A 16,401-nucleotide genomic window follows, 5' to 3' on the forward strand; every position below is an offset into this window, starting at 1 on the left:
CGTGTGAAGTCCTCTGGGTCACTTATGCTTTAAATTTGAGAGAGTATGTAACATTATACAGGACTATGTTATGCAGTATTTTTATTTCATGTTAAGAATTTTAACTTTTTTACTTCCTAGCTTTTAGTAGGAAGCAATTAGCTCTTTCTAAATGTGCTAAATATTTATGTAACTCCTTTTTTGGAAGTTGTTTTTAGCTAAGTACATTCTCTTCTTTAAACAACTAAATTATTGCAGGAAATCACACTTCAGGGCAGGAAGGCAGGCAGGCAAGCTAGTGAAAAAACAAGCTTATCTAGATAACTCAGCTCCCTGAAAGAAAGAAGAGCTCAGAGTTCTCCAAGAAGGATGGTGCTGAAGCACAAGATTTAATATTGGAGAGTTTGTCGGGGTTTTTTGTGATGATCAGGCATAGAAGTTACTATTAAATTTTATTCTACAGCATGCAATATAGATATTTCTTGCTTGCACAGTGTCCTTGTGGTCAGAACAAAAGACATGCACCATATATTCATACTTCTTTTGCAATTTCTCATACAAACTGGTATGGATAAATGCATGGCATGTATACTATGTGGTTTACAGGTGTGGAATTATGTATGCAGTATATTGCACTTTGGTAGAAATTAAAAGTCTTGAGTATTTTTGTTAGGACTGCTATATTTAAAAACAACAAACAACAAAACAATAGAAAAAAATTAGTTTTAGGGCTGTATACGTCAGTATTTCCTGGGACTCACAGTTTGTACAAGTTAGAATTCTCTTCCATTTGAGAACCAGGAAAAGGTTGTAAAATTGCCTTTTTTTTTAAGACACTGTAAAGCTGCTATGTACCAACAAATACTCCACTGGCCGAAAGTATGGGTCTTTCTCCCTGTCCCCATTTCCAGCCCCACCCCACCCCCCAACATGTTGATAAATGCAAATGAAAACAATACTTTAGACCCATCATTAAAATGGCAAAATTTCTCTGTTAAAACTTGCAGTTTTCAGAGCTTTTCACTGGGCTTAGTGAAATACTATCTTATGACTGCGCTATTGTGAATGCAATAGTGGAATATTTTAAATTGCTATTGCTGTTATGTATTCACACTTGAAACACTAAATTCTGTTAGCTTTCATCCTGCCACTTTTGTACTTGCTTTTAAATCTAGTTTGCTTTTTTCTGATGTCTTTAAATATTTCCAAACTATGTATTGAGATTTATTTTATTCATTTAAAATAAAGAATGAAACATTTTATGCTTTTTTCACAATGTCATTTATGAATTTGAAATACTAGTTTGTAGGCTGAGGAAGAAAAGCTGGACTCCATGCAACCTTTAAGAAAAGATTCTGTGCAGTATGTGTATCCCAAAATTCCGCTTGATTTGGAAGATAATGTGATGCCTCGGGGTAGCTGGCACCAAATTTTGTCGTGGAAGGCTGGATTGTCCGTGGGCGGTTACCATGAACTGGTTGGAACGTATGTGAATGTAGAGGCTGCTAGAGACAGGCGGTGCGTCACGTATGAAGAGGAGAGGCGGTGCTTCTCGCTTGTGATAGAGACACGGCAGCAGCGTAGCAATACAACATGGACAGTGGAAGAGCAAATTTATTTAATCTATGGCTACACGGTAGGCTGTCCACTTCAACTTCCAAGTGGGCGTTAATAAAAAACATTAAATGGAAAATTATGAAAGGAGTCCATAGAAAGGTGTTAAGAATGGAACTGGATATATCTAAGGGAATGACATTATTATTTAGGCTAATTGGACTGTTATCTTGCAGCAACTAATTGTGTGTGTTCACTGACCAAGATGATAAACTATCCCCATCGAGGAAAGGCATAAGGTGTGACAGACGCTGCGAGTTAGAAACTGACCTGGATGGTGAGCTCTAGGCACAAGCTGTCAGAGGCGATGCCGCATGCTACCGCAGCCAGCAGCCGTGTGCTGTGCTAGCTTAGCAGCAAGCCTGTGCTGCTGGCTTCACTGACCCGCTATGCTGTGTGCCTCCTCCCCGCCTGCATTCCCCTACTCTTCTAAGGGTCAGCTGTGGAAAATGTCTCAATAATGTTGATGGGGGTAGTCGTCTTCCTGAATGTCGCAAGGTGGGTGTGTGGGAGCAAGGGAAACGCTTGGTGTGAGGGGTGAGGCTTAGTACAGGCTTTTGGCTGCTGGCGCACTGGAGTCTGGATGAGTGCTGGAAACAGAGATACTATAAAATGGCAGTTCGGTATAAACTTGTGCCCTGGCATAACATTAAAAAGTGATTGTGCTCTGTCTACAGCCCAGAATTCTAGGCAACTTGCATGGCATTATATTTTTGCAAAAATTAAGATATTCCCAATAAGGCTGCAGGGTTTGAAAAGCTTCAGATATAAACACATCACTAAGCGGTGAGAGCTTTCAGCTCCACAAGTCCGTGTTTTCATGTTTGTAGCAGATCCTTTTGGAAGAGCCCAGACCAAGCGAATTCAAATGGCTTCAGGTAGCTGTAATTGTTCAGTACCTCCAAATTAGTTCCTACTGTCTGGTTGCAATCAAAGCCCTAAGTTTTTGCAAAACACTTTACAAAGAGAATAACATCATCAAAAAAACCCACAAAACAAAACCCTTCCCATTCTCAGTGCTTTAGAACTAGCCCCCCCTGTAATCACCTGCTCTAACTCTCCCCCTAAAAAGACCTTCATAGACTATTCCTTCTAGGGATCTATACTGCTATAAAGCTTGAATGTCATGGAACTATACTTAGCTTTCCAAGAGAAATTCTCCTTTTTCCCATTTATTTCCCTCTTCCCCATGCAGTTGTCACCTTCGACCAATCTAGGCACCAGGAGAGAGTTGAACTAATGGAGTAGACTAGGGTACGTAGTTCGTCACCGTTTTAGAATAAGTAAGCTTTTTCAGAAGCATTTGTTTAAATGTGGGATGTTTATTTTTTAGAATGGTACCAGTAAGTGATTGATAGTTGGGGGTGCAGCTCTTCGGGTGGTTTTTGCATTCTTTGAAATAATGGAGAGGCATAGTGGATGTAGAAGCTGACTGCTGAATAGGCCCCAAATTCATCTTTATTTGCAAATAGTTACCATATTAGTTACAAATCAAATTTCCACATGCAAGCGTGACTCCAAAGGGCAGAGCTCGTCGTGGAGGCAGGAGGACGTGGGGTTTGGCTAGAGCTCCTTCAGCCAGTGGCAGCCCATTTCGTGAAGTCCCTTGGAGCCCCCTGATCAAGCAGGGAGCAATTCTGCCTAGCAAATCCAAGAGCTTTGCTTCAGGGGTTTCAGGGTGTCTTTGAGAAGATGCTGTTCTAATTTTATACGAAAGCTTTTCTCTGTTGCTCAGAAGTTCAAGATGTTCACTAATAAGAAAGTCTATGAATGGAAAATGCTTTGCTTTGGGCAATGAAGCTTATTTTAGCTGAGGAAGTTACAGTTCTACCAGCTTGTAAAACTCCTAATTGGAGTTATTGAATCCCAACCTCAAATGAAATACAATAATTTGCAATGAGATTGCCTGAAAATTCGGCTTCTAAACACATACTGTTCCCTTCCCTCTTTTAATTGCTACATTTCTGTATTTTGGTGTAGATGAAATTATCTGATATTCTATAATTATTGTCTGTGCTGTACTTGGTCCATAGTAAAACCACGTGGATGCATTTGTTTGTCCTTATATTGCTTTTAATGAAAGATAGGAAGCCTGAATAGGTAATAAAAAATAGTTAGGAGGTGTTCTACCTGGCCAGTGTGCAGGACTGTTAGGCTGTTTGGTGGAGAGAATTTGTGCAGGAAGCAGGTAGATTTCCTTTTCCTACTTTTAGTACTACATAGTCTTCCTTAGACATGCCTCTGTGGAGTTGAAACTGTTTCTTGGGAGACTGGATATTTTGGTAACATCTAAATGCCTTGAATGAATTGGGGCCTTATTAGTAAGTATCGTTCAATTGAGGAATGTATTCCCTCTTGGTTTCCTAAAGTAGGTGACTTGAATATTTCCTTAAATGTTAGCAGTTGTCCCGAAGGAATATCTATCTTAAGAAAAGATGCAGCATTGACTGTACTCTAAAAAAAGGAAGGGGATCTAGGATAGTAATAACACGTGCTTCAGTCAAAACGGCATGAGCCAAGTCATCCTCTGCCTATGCAAAATACCACGCCGACGCATCTCCTACAGCCGTGGCCGGTGTGCTGAGGCCCATAGGCGGCCAGGCCACCCCTTCCATTTGGACTGCAGGCTCACGGGTGACCCAGCTGTACGCACGGAACGTGTTCAGAGCAAAGAGCAGAGCAAATCTACTTGAGCTTGGCTAATTTGGATGGGTTTTAGCCATGTCATGTTAAGACTTTCCACTTACCAGATTATTTTTTTTCCATGTATAATTAGTGACATTTTATGCTGTCTGATCCCTTCACCACCAGCAGGGCTGTGAGTAGGGCAGAGCTGTCTATTTATTTATTCTTTTATTTTGCTGTAAGTATTGGATTAGCTGGCAGAAAAAAATAAAATACTAATAATTCTCAACCTTCAAGTCTGAGCCGCTAAGAGCTGCCCAGTATCTTCAGTGATTCCCTAGGTCATGCCTGTGAAAGGTACAGGGACTGGGTACGTCATATTTGTTGGGAAGCAGAAGAGTAAAGATGTATTAAAGCTTGAAAATGCTTTTTTTTATCATGTTTCAAATACACGAAGGGCTGTCAAGTTACCATCTTGTTAATGGGGGGGTAGAGAACCTATGCTCAGTCAGCCTGCACTAATGTTGCCAGGCAAATCAGAATTGTAGCGCCTTGTGATTCCTGGCACATTTTAATAAGCAAACAGCAGCTAAATAATGTATTGACAGTCAGGGCAATTACATACACACAATTTACAGCAACATAATGAGTTTGGGGTCCCCTCACTTTGGGATCAGATTAACCATTGAACAAGTACAAACGGAAAGCCCAGAAATAATGTTCTGCAGGAAAAAAAAAAATATGGGGTAAGGCTAGGAGTTTGCTATATACAGGAAAAAATCGTACAGATTTGCAAACGAGTACAATAAATGGACTAGCTGGCAGCTATCCATTGATTTTTATTTTTGTAACTCCACAGAAAAAGCATAGCCTACTTGTACAGGTGAGATATAAACTGAAGAATGCTGTTGTGTTATGTCCACTGCTACTGGCTCTGATAACTTGCCCTTCCCCATTTTTTGTGTGTGTCTTTGATCATCTTGTTTCGTGGAATGCACTGGGAAGCATCACCGTAGAACATGTCAGGGCTCTTGCTGTTTAGAAGTCAGTGTCCACCTTGATCTTTGAATATAGCTTCGATCTGGTCGTTGAACGGATTCTCCTTTCCAAGCACTTGAGGCCATTCACGTAGCGCCTTCTCCCAGGTAATGCTTGTTCCAAGGGCTGCAGCAATCTGCAAACAGCACAAATGCTCTCAGTTTCTTGCGCCTCTATAATGTAGCTGTTTCATGCCAGAACTTAGGAGACCCCAACAGAAAGAAGACTCCCCTATATAGCCGTGTGATGGACCGTAACCTCCCACCAAAGAAAATACCCCACTCCAGCTGCTTGAATGAGGGAAAATTCTTCTAAGCAGTAAAAATGAGCTGAGGACCATGTATCTGCAGCTCCCTGACCAGTCATTTGGTCTAACGATAGTCTCCAACCACTTCCTGATGCCTATGATGTCTGGTCCATAAATGTCTATTCAAAAGCCCTAGCGTCTGATTCTTCCACACACACCCCAAAAAACAGTTTGAAAGTATTTCAAAAGCACCACTTGGATATAATGCATGAAACTCTTGCAAGCCCAAAGGAATTCATGCTCCTAAATGCCTCTGATGATACTTCTAATAAATATTCTCTCTGCTACCCTATAAGCAAATAGCGCGTATTAAGGAAAAAGAGGCCCAACTATATCTAGGTTCAAAACTAGCCAGCTCTGATGCTCTCAGTTTGTGCTTGTTGATGGTTGTCTTCAGAGATTTTTTTTCCATGAGACCCATGGAAGTGGTAAAATAGCTTTTCTCCTTACTCTCAGAACCACTCTAGCTTTCATAGAGTTTTTGCACCAAAGAAAAATTGTAGCTGCTATATTGCCAGGATGAAAAACATCAGGAGTAGGAGAAAAGGGAAGGGAGAACAGCCTGATTCTCCTTTAACCAAGTTTTCACACCCTGCTAGTGCATTTTTCTTTTAATTTCTGACCCACAAGTATATTCTGCTTATATGGTAACTTTACTTTCAATCCTAAAATTCACTCTGACATGGATTATAAATTTGAGGCTTAAATAAGGGCCTTTTTTATCAAGGGACAGGATGGGTTTATGGAATCAAACTGAATACTGGTGTTTTGGAGTTTGGGAACAGACTGGAGCCTTTGGAGAGTTTTTATGCACTTCTTTTTAAATCCTGTGCTTTTGAAAGAAGCTGTAATGATGATCCAGGAGACAAAAACTTTCTTTTATTCAGAGCAGATGTAGAGAGAGACATATTTGTGGAGTGAAAGCTCTTAGACTCTGGTCATTTGCGTTCTCATTAAGCTAATGGAGGAATTGGGGCAGGGGAGAGGGATGGGGAGATTGTGCAATAGGGTGTTTTCTCCTGGTCAAAATTTCTAATGTGACCAACGTGGTTCTTCTGGGACACCCTATGGGTGCCAGAAGGCTGAGACCTGTCTCTGTCAGAGTGGTCCATTCTGGTATGATTGTCTCCAAGCCTTCTTTACAAGTCCCTAAGTCTTCCATATGTTTTTTAGCAGAGTTGGTTGGTTTGTTTAAAAAACCCTACTATCTTTGTACGTACCCTCTGTAAAAGTGTCACTGGAAGCACGCTCTACAGTGTTCACACTATGGTTGACTGGAATTTAAGGCATATGTGCTTAGACAGCCCTTAAATTATGTAGGTCCTGCTCAGATATCATTTCACATGGTCCTAATAGTTTTGGTAATTCACTCAGGATGAGTAGTGTGGTACAGAGAAAGGGTGCATGATTCTAGAAATCACTTTTCTTGTAGGTCTTCTTTAAATTCCATAGCTCTTGTGCTTTGCGACCAGCCACCATTCGTATGCTTTTTGCAATTAATTTTTTGTGAGGATGATAACCACCAAGCAATATTTTAAAGGAAATATTACCTATTCCTGATAGAGCCCTGAGTGACTGTGACTGGGAGGTGGCTGTGTTATTTCAGCAGCTTTTGGCCACCTGTTTCCTCCTTCTGTACCAAACTGGCGATGGGCATTCCTCTCAGCAAAGTGTAAATATCCAGCTGATCTGATATGCATCACTTCAGCTTTTTCTCTTTATTTTCTGTCTGGAATGTGCTTTGCTATGTCTTAAGGAAAGAGAAAAGGGAGAATCTGATCATGCTCAAGTTGTGCTTTCCTGACTGTACATAATCATTAATAATCTTCCAGGCGTCTCGGGTTCCAGTTTGTGATGCTTAGGGCTTTTGCGTTCTCCCTGGTAACTTCATAAAAGCAAGAAACGAAGCCATTTATGCAGGTTTCTGTTGAAATGCATGACCCTGTCATCCAAATAAAACAATCAGCTCTTCTAGAGAGAAGTAATGTCCTTGAAGCCATCTGGCACTCAGGACAGTTTGCAGTGAGATTTCGTAGTAAGGGAGAGATGCTGAAAAATGGGAAGAGAAAGTCAGTTTTCTTCCAAGGACAACTGAGCCAGACTTTGGAGAACGATGTCTCAGAGACAGCTCTAGAAGGAACTTAGGAGGACATAGTGCTGCATTTTGCTTTTAGGTGCAAATTTCCTCCACCTATGGCCTGAGCTGGGTGTTTTGGAAGAAAACCTCCTGGAGCCCAATTTTAGCTTTGAAACTTAAGAGGAATGCCATTACGCCAAGAATGAGTGTCTTGTCTGCAGCCTTCTGTTTTGCAACTTAATAAAAATGCGCAGGGGACCCACTCTCACCCAGGAAATTTGCAGTAAGGGAATGTAATTCTGGGCCTGGCTAAACAAATGAACACTTGATGTTTATCCCTTCTTTCAAGGATCTTTAAATATAAAATACTGCCTGGAGTGGGGACTATGGGGGCTAGTTTTTCCTACTTGAATGACCTAATCTAGGCTTTTTCCAATGCATGAAAAACCAGAATAGCTCTAATGGAACAAGAGGGGTTTTGCCTTTTTTCTTTTTTTCTTTTCCTTCTCCTTGCAATGCTAAATACGCAGCTCTTGGCTAGGGAGGTTCAGTTCCCTTCCACATCCCTCCTGCATAGCTGGACCACTAGACTACTGGATATACATGCTGACACCTGCTTCTGCCGTGTTTATACCAGCAGATTTTTTTTTTTTTTAATTAAAGAGATAGCAGACAAACGGCAGGTGAAATCCAGGGGCAGACACCGGCTTATCCTGCCCACTGCTGTATCGTAACGACTGGGGCTCGCAGTACCCTTCCAGCTCACCCTTGGGCAGACAGGGACACTGCGGTTCTTCTATCCCAAACTCCAAAGTTTCTATGCGTCTGAAGGCAACAGCTAAAATGTTTATGCTGTCCTTGGAGTGCTGCTCAGTTCAAACATTTGTGAATATTTATCAAGTGCTTTGAGATTTTGGGGGAGAAAATTCAGTAGAAATGCCCAGGCTAGGGCTTACCCGTTGTGTTTATTAGTCAAGCTGTATGTGAGGCGTGGGGAATAGCTGCAGAAATTGGAGTAAGAGCCCCCATTCACTTGATGAGCTGCACAGCATCAATCCTCTCCCGCCAGGCAGCTCTATATGGTAGAAAAGCTGTACTTGGCCAGAGGCATTCACATCAGTAAAAAGCAAAACTTCAAATAAAACTAATATGAGGAGGGAGTGAATTGTTTGTCATCTCTCTCAAGCGTCCTCCTAAATATCACTGTCTGCTCACTCTTCCCCTTCTTTTTAAGAGAGCCACTCTCTTGGAGCAGAGTGCTACATCTCAGTCCAAGTAGAGGTATGTTGATAACAGATTTCTGTTACAGTAGCAGGAGAAGAAAGATGGATTTAAAGCAGTGGATGTTTGGATAAGGCTAATTAATAAATCCTAGAAGGGCAATAACTCACATGAAGTGAGGCATATCTACAGCTGGCACCTTGACTGTAAGGGAAGATGTACCTATAAAAGCATTAACGTCATCCTAACAGCAGGAGGGGGAGATCATAACTACTGCAGGATGCCAGGTCCTGAGGGAGTGAAATATGGCAGCACTTGGCCGGCTCCGGCAGCTCAGCGCTCTGGGGGCTGTGCGTTGGTTTGCAGCTGCCCTTCAACGCCCTTTTGTAATTTTCCTTGGCTTAGACAGGATCCCTTTGAGATAAATATCTGCTGCCTTCAACTTTCAGCTGCTGGTGGGATATGGGACATGGGCAAGAGCCTGGACGAAAAGCTGTGGTTGGTGAGCTTGGCTCCCTCGGTGGCCTGTTGCTGGGGGTGATGAGAAGCCTCATGCCAGCCTCAGGGTAAGGCATAAAAATAACGCAGAGACCTTTTCTTCTTCACTCCAGGCTCTTCGTATTGCACGGTTTCCCCAGATGGCAGGGCTGGGAATGGGGTTCATTTCATCACTGTTTTCACTCTCATTTCATTTGCCAAGTTTTCTCTAATTGCTTCCTTGCAAAAGGCCTGCAGCAAAAAATCTCCACTTCCCCAGGCTGCAGGCTCTTACTTTCATGCAGCTATCTCCTGCTACCGCGTGGTAGCAAGGCCGGAATTTCTGCTACGAAGGAGTCCCTCTTCAAACAAGAGGCTCTTTTGACTTGGCAAGGCTAAGCAAGCCACCTTACTGCCTCGGCTGACCGGCATGGATGTAAAAGATAGCAACTAAAGCACATATTTTGCCTTTGGACTTCTCGCCATTCCTCACTGGCTGAACTGACAGCACAGTCAATGGGGAAGCTGCTGAAATTTTGGAATCCATCAGTGTTTGCGATGTGCTCCTCCTGAAGTGCTTCTCCAGGGACTACTGTTTCCCAGTATGCAAGACAGTACTGCATTGGGCTATTTGGTGGTGGGGGTGACTATATACGGTGTGTTAGCTCACATCATCAAACTGGTCCAGAAATTCACCCTGTGCTTTTGAGCAGGGAGACCTGCCAGCCGGCACTGTCAGTGGCTGGGTGACATGGTGACGTTCGCTCGCACGGCTCAGTTGTGCCAGGGTGGAAGAGAGTGTGCAGCCGGGAGCGTGGGGCAAGGTAGCAGTGCCCTAGACAACAGCTTTCTCCAAACTGCTCTTGCCATGGCACAGAGAATATGGCCATGGCACATGGTATCATGCACCAGAAAAACATCACCAAGGATCATCACTCCTCCTCCTGGCCGCTGCCCAGACCTGCCCCCCTGGGCAGGGATGTTGGGAGTGGAGCTGACTGCTTCGAGGACACAAGCAGGTAGCAAGAAACTTCTGGACCCATTGCTAAGTGTAGGGGATGGAGAGCTGCTGCTGCTGCCGGGCAGAGCCCTTTGACAGGGAGGAGAAAATCAGTTCTGCTCTTGCTGTCCCTCTCCATCTCACCCACCTCCCGCAATTTGTCCCCTAATAATTTAGCCCAGCCTATCTCTTGATCTGAAGAGTCAAGATTGAAAAGCACGAGAAACTGCAGTGGCTTTTGCTTCCAGGACCTGTCCCATGTTGACTTAGGGGGTGATGGCAGCGTGGCTGGCAGGAGAGCCCCGGCCGGGCTGTGCCCACTGGCATGAGCCATTGCTGCTACTGGCTGCACGCGGGATTTCCGCTGGCGCGAAGTTTTTCTTAGGGTGGTACGGGGAAGAACGGCCGCTGCTTTGCTTTGCATGCGTATTTGAAACATGAAGCTAGTGTGTAGAAAACCAGTCGGCTTTGTTTGTAGCTGGCTGCAGAACATATTACAGAGTCAGAAAAAAGTACTTTGAGAGTGAACGTGGTGGGAACCAGGCAACCTTGCACCGGGTTGTCGAACCCAAGCAAGGAGTTACAGTGGAGCAGCTCCTTCTCCTTCCCTTTAATTTATTTCTGATCGCAAATCTTCCCCTGCCACCCATCCCTGGAGGCCCAGCAAGTGGCAGAAAATTTTTTCATAATATGTAGCTGCAGAGCATAAAGCAATTTAAATATATAGCTTCAAAAAGAACGCTTTGTTCCAGGCTGTGACAAGGAAACTGGTGTCCTTGGAGCCTGCAGGGCTGGAAGGAGCCTCTTGGGTTTTCCCAGTGCTGCGTCGCTGCCCTGATCCTGCAAAACTCGCGTGTGTGTTTGAGCAGGTCGGTAGCCAGCCTACGTGGCAAGGGGCTGGTTCAGTGGCTTAAGACCTGTTTGGCCAGGGTACTGGTCCACGACTGACAGCAAGCAGCGGAAGACCTTGCAGGAGTTAGAGCAAAGCACAAGCGACTGAAACGGGGACGCCTGCGCTGGGGCTAAAGCCATCACCCCTTTTAAAAGAGAAATCCCCCAAACCCACATTCCCGCAGCGGTCCGACCGGCTGCTTCGGGCAGCGGTGGGTGCCGGCGTCCCGCCCGCTCCCACCCGTCTCCCGGGGCCGGGTTCTTACCTGGCTGGGGTGGAAGCCGTCGACCGGTTCGATCAGCTGCCAGGGCTCGCCTCCCATCCTGCGCCACTCCTCGGCCGCTGCGAACAACGTAAGCGGAGGGGTTATCGCCGGTGAGCACCTGGGCGCCCGCCCGGAGATGTACGCCCCGCTTCCTCTAAGCGCCGCCGGTATTTTTGAGCACACGACGGCTCTGCGTGAAGATTATGATAATCCATAAAAAGTTGTCAGAGCAAATATTGTGTGCAATCCCTGCTCCTTAAGGCAATATTTAAGCCGTTATTGTTAATTTTTTATTTTTTCCTCTGCGATATTTATGCAAGGGAGAGCTTTGAAGGTAAATGATCGTAAAACTATTCACTTTCCCTCCCAACTAAGATGGATGCTGTAGCAAGTAAGGCTGTAAATTATTTAATACTGATTTAATACTTTTGCATTTCCCAGTTTAGTTGCATTGTCAGCGGTGCAAAAAAATAAAAAAGAAAACAGTGTTTTTCAGATAAAGAGATGGTACCATAATATTCACATGGGCCGATGTCTGCAGGAGCAGACTGTCATTTTCAGTTACTTCTCTTCTGAGTGGTCTTTTTCAACTCCAACAAAATAACCTTTTGAATTACATAAGCATGACATTCAATGCAAATGATGCTGTGCTGTAAGCCCCGGAGCCATTAGAGAAGTAAAAAGCTTTCTGTCTTCCAAAGGGCTGTGGAGTGATCAAACATGGGACTAGTGGATATGGCATTAACAGACTGTAAATTCAATAATTTCTTTTATAATGACAGATTAAGAATCCTTAATAGCATTACGCAGACATCCTGTCAGGAAGAAAATGTTCTCCATTCAAGCACCACAGTTTTGACCTAGACACACCGCTGTTTGTTGGACCCTATCTTTTGTGTCAAAAAGTGAGGTCTGGCTCCCCATACTAACTTTGAGTTCACAGAAGGGGGATAGTCCCACTTTGACTATAGAAACCTACTTGAGATGTTTTAGTCAACACCTGAAGTAACCTGCTTCAAGGCACAGGGCTTGGAGCTTTGTTTCAAATTTGCAATATATTGGACACGGTGTGTATTCACCTTGGATTACACCACGGAGCGCACCTATAGACACACAGAGTGAGCTTGCTTAACCCCTTGTATATGATGTTACACATTGAGTACGAGGCCGTGTCTTGTGTTTTACTTTGTAGCTGGACTACTGTTACGGTGCCTGAAATAGCAGAGGGGTAAGTAAGATAGTAAGGGTTTACATCAAGATAGGAGAATTTAGACCATTACACTTGACCTCCAAAAATCCTAGAGCAGTTGAACAAATACCCACCAACTGAGTATGTCCAGAGATTGTCTTGAAAGTGCCTATTGCCCTGGCTAGACTACATTAGAGCTTGCTCTCATCCACGGCAAGAAAAAGCCAAAACAAGCAACCCCTATTCCCCTATTTATTGCACCGCTTCTTAAAGGAACCACTAAGTTCTTTACCCACAGGCAACATCTGAGCCTGAATGTCCGTCTAAATCTAGAATAAATGCTAGTATACTCAAATTTTACTCCAAAAAAGCTGAGAGCTGCTATGTATATAAATATGCCCAGGCCAGCCTGAAATCAGTGCACTCATCACAGTGTGCAACCACTGCTAAATATTTGATGTCTGGAGAGTTTAGGGGAGGATTTGTGCTTGCTTCAGAAAGAGACCAGAAAAGTAGGTCAGCAGCCTTAGCTGGCTTTTGAGCATACTCACGAACTGACAGCTTTCCTGAGGGGAAGCTCGAATTGTTGGCTCCAGGGCTGCAGGAAACTTCGCAAAGTGTCTTTCAGAGCTGATGTTTGTATGTGCATGTGTGATTTTGTTTACCTCATTTATTTAACACGATGTAATCAAGAACAGCAAATTATATTAGATGTTTCTTTTCGTGAAAGCAAATAAATTAGCTAAAGTTAGTCATTTAACTTATTAAAGTAATTTGCCTACCCAGCAGGTAGTTTGTTCCAAATCCTAATGACTTGTTAAATATTAAGTAGCTGAGGCAAAAGCCACAAAGAGACTTGGACATCCTGAAACTCTGTCTTACAATATCAAACTTGACAGTGGAGTCCACCTCCCTGAGATAAAGTTTTGGACAGAAAGACTCCTTCTCCCATCCTCTCTTCTTTACCTCCTCCTCGTGGTCTGCATGAGACCCAGAACCAGCTTCCTGAATTGGGTCTTGTAGGGCAAAAGACGTTTTGATAGGATTTGGCTCCAAACAAGATTTTTGCAATAATCTTAGGTGCCTCAGCAGCTCCATGCTTCCAAGGACAGCCGGGCACTGATGGGGAGAGGTGTTCGAGATGTACACTTTGAAGTATTGCCAGGGTGCTTCTGCTGAGAGGAATATGGGGACCAGCAAGGACACCACCCACTCATGGTAACGTGGAAAAGTTTCTGGTTCCTGTATTTTTTTTTTATTTTATTTTATTTTGAAATGCCAGTTGCAGAAGGGAGTGATTTAGGTAATGTGCTTACTTAATGCCACTTAAGATCACAGAAGGATGAGTTTTGTAAACTAGTCAAGTCAAAAGTTACGGTAGTATGCAGGTGCTTAAGGAAGCATATGAAAGAAGGCACTTCATCCTGGGAGATGTGCTTCTACTTTTGAAAGCAATGAGTTAAGAGAGGGTGTCTGTGTTATTCAGGCAGGAAAACTGGCTGAGAAAAGTTCTCCTTCCTGAGGTACTGCTCATCCCAGAGGAGGCAATGTGAAGCCCGCTTGGTGAAGTAGTACCCTACAGCTCATGAAGACCACCTTCACCATTGCAGATATGCCATCTCCAGCCTAGATGACCCCCTATAAAAGCAATGATCAAAAATAAACCCAAACCTTATGGACTGAGATGTTTGACATTTCTTTTTTTCTTCATCAGCCTGAGAACCTGCAGTGGACAAGCAGGAGGCATTTTTAGCAGAGGCTCTTCTGCTGTCCCTGTCACCTCGCCACCAACAGGCCCTGCCTCCCCAGTGCAAATGGCCAATGTGCTGCGCACCGGGGCTGTGGGTGGCAGCAGGGAGCAGCAGGAAGGCTGTGGCCCCCAGACTGGTGATGGGGTCTCATCTCGGCAGACTGGTTGGTTACCCCAACCAGAGAAGCCAAGAGATGACATTAAGGGTCCCCCCATTAAGGGTCCCTCCTTGGCTCCAGCCCTGCCAGCAGGGTCATCTAGGCTGGCTGGCTATGCTGCCTTTCTCCCACTCCAGAGATAAAATATGAGAAGCGTATTAGCAGCCCAGCACTTCACTAAATGGTTCATGAGAAAGGCAGCAAAAAAGCAACTTACTTTGTCTCAGTGGGAAATCCATGTAGAAAATATCAAAGTTGGCAAATTTCTCAGACCTCGCAATTTCTTTCAGGACATTGGAAAGTTGTAAAGCCCTCTGCAAAAATCAAGCGATTTAATGACAATTCATTGCTACTCACGCTGCTTTGTGTGGATTCAGCTTTTGTCACCGATGCGCTGTCAGGAATTTGAAAGCTAACGTTGCCCTTTTAGCTGGGAGAAAGGAGGTGAAACGGGGTTCTTCATCATAACATAGACTTGCATAAGGACCACCAGCCTCTGGGCTACCCAGCTCACCGTGCAATCGTAGAATCATGGAATAGTTTGGCAATATATCACTGCAGGTTGCATTGAGGCCTCAGCTCACGTAATAAGTTTAATACAGCATATAGTTATGTTACTGGAGACCTCTTTTAGTAGGGCCTCTATGCCTATATAAATATTCTGAATTTCTCGGTTTGGGAGGCTTCTTGACAAGTGGCAGCCCAGGCATTTTCATTCCTCTTAAAGAAAATTGAAATTTTTCTGCAGGAAAAATGTTCTCCTTTCCCATTATCCCTCCCACTACTGTGTTGTGGGTGCTAAAGCTTATCTATCCAGACCAGATTCTGCCCTTACTTTCAGCAGAGTAAATGACTTCCATTGAGCGTCTAACATAACTGATATATCCAGTGTGATTTCTGCAGCTGTAACAGAGATCAGGATCTCCTAAATATTTAAATAGTGCAGTTTGGATAATAACATAGACAATTAGTTTCAGACACGGGCTCAGAAAGAAGATTAATTCATACCCTGCAGACATATGAATTGTTCATGCACAGAAGTTATGTGTACTGTACGTTCTGTATTATTGGTACGAATATATAAACTGCAATCCTGCAAGGATTTAGGAATGTGCTTAATTGCCATCTCTGAAGTCAAGAGGGACAGGACATAAAATGAAACACATATGTAAACCCTGGTGAAATTAAGGCCGTATTTTCTGTTTAGTGAATGCAAACATTAATACAACTATACACAGAGATGACACCTTTGACGATATTTGATTACTGGCTCTTTTACATGGCTGCAGGGGGGTGCTGGGATTAAAAACCAGTTTGGGAATAAGTGGCTGATATTATGTGACATTCACTTCTGCAGCCAGATTTTTGGGGAGAGTTTTAAGACATCTCTGTTCTGCCTGTTCCCATTCCTGCACTGAGTCTGGATGCTCCTTGGTCACACCATCTGGCGATTAAGTCCACAGAAATGTGCCTGAGGAAGATGAGCACAAATCCCAGACGAAGACAGGGTAAGGCTCTTGCTCTCAGGGCCCGCTCGTGTTGCCAGCGACATCTATGCAGTTGGCTTTTCATACTCACAGCTGCTTAATTCACAAGACCTTTCTTAGCAGGTACATTTTCTCCTTAAAGAACATGAACCTGAACCGTTTTGTCTCAGGGAGATCGCATCCCTTGAGAACAAATTTGGGCAGCTGAGAGGTTGGAAAGGGAATACATTTACAAATCCCTTAACTTAACTATGCTGCCTCCCAAAGCCTGAGAGGTGTTTGAAAGGATGGGTACGGATGTTTCCGCATTTTCTCCCTGCCT

General features: G+C 43.8%; 1 protein-coding gene across 1 annotated transcript in view; it reads right to left on the minus strand.

The window, feature by feature from the left end:
• Positions 1–5,263: 5,263 nt before the first annotated feature.
• Positions 5,264–16,401, minus strand: part of AOAH (acyloxyacyl hydrolase (neutrophil)) — an 82,403-nt gene continuing 71,265 nt past the window's right edge. The window contains exons 20-22 of the mRNA XM_010293557.1: positions 14,810–14,906; positions 11,496–11,572; positions 5,264–5,392 (exon numbers count right to left, since the gene is read on the minus strand). Of these exons, the coding sequence (XP_010291859.1) occupies positions 5,264–5,392; positions 11,496–11,572; positions 14,810–14,906 (303 nt within the window). The remainder of the gene's footprint in view (positions 5,393–11,495; positions 11,573–14,809; positions 14,907–16,401) is intronic.

Source organism: Phaethon lepturus, unplaced genomic scaffold (assembly GCF_000687285.1).
Source record: "Phaethon lepturus isolate BGI_N335 unplaced genomic scaffold, ASM68728v1 scaffold11008, whole genome shotgun sequence".
In the NCBI taxonomy this organism is placed as follows: Eukaryota; Metazoa; Chordata; class Aves; order Phaethontiformes; family Phaethontidae; genus Phaethon; species Phaethon lepturus.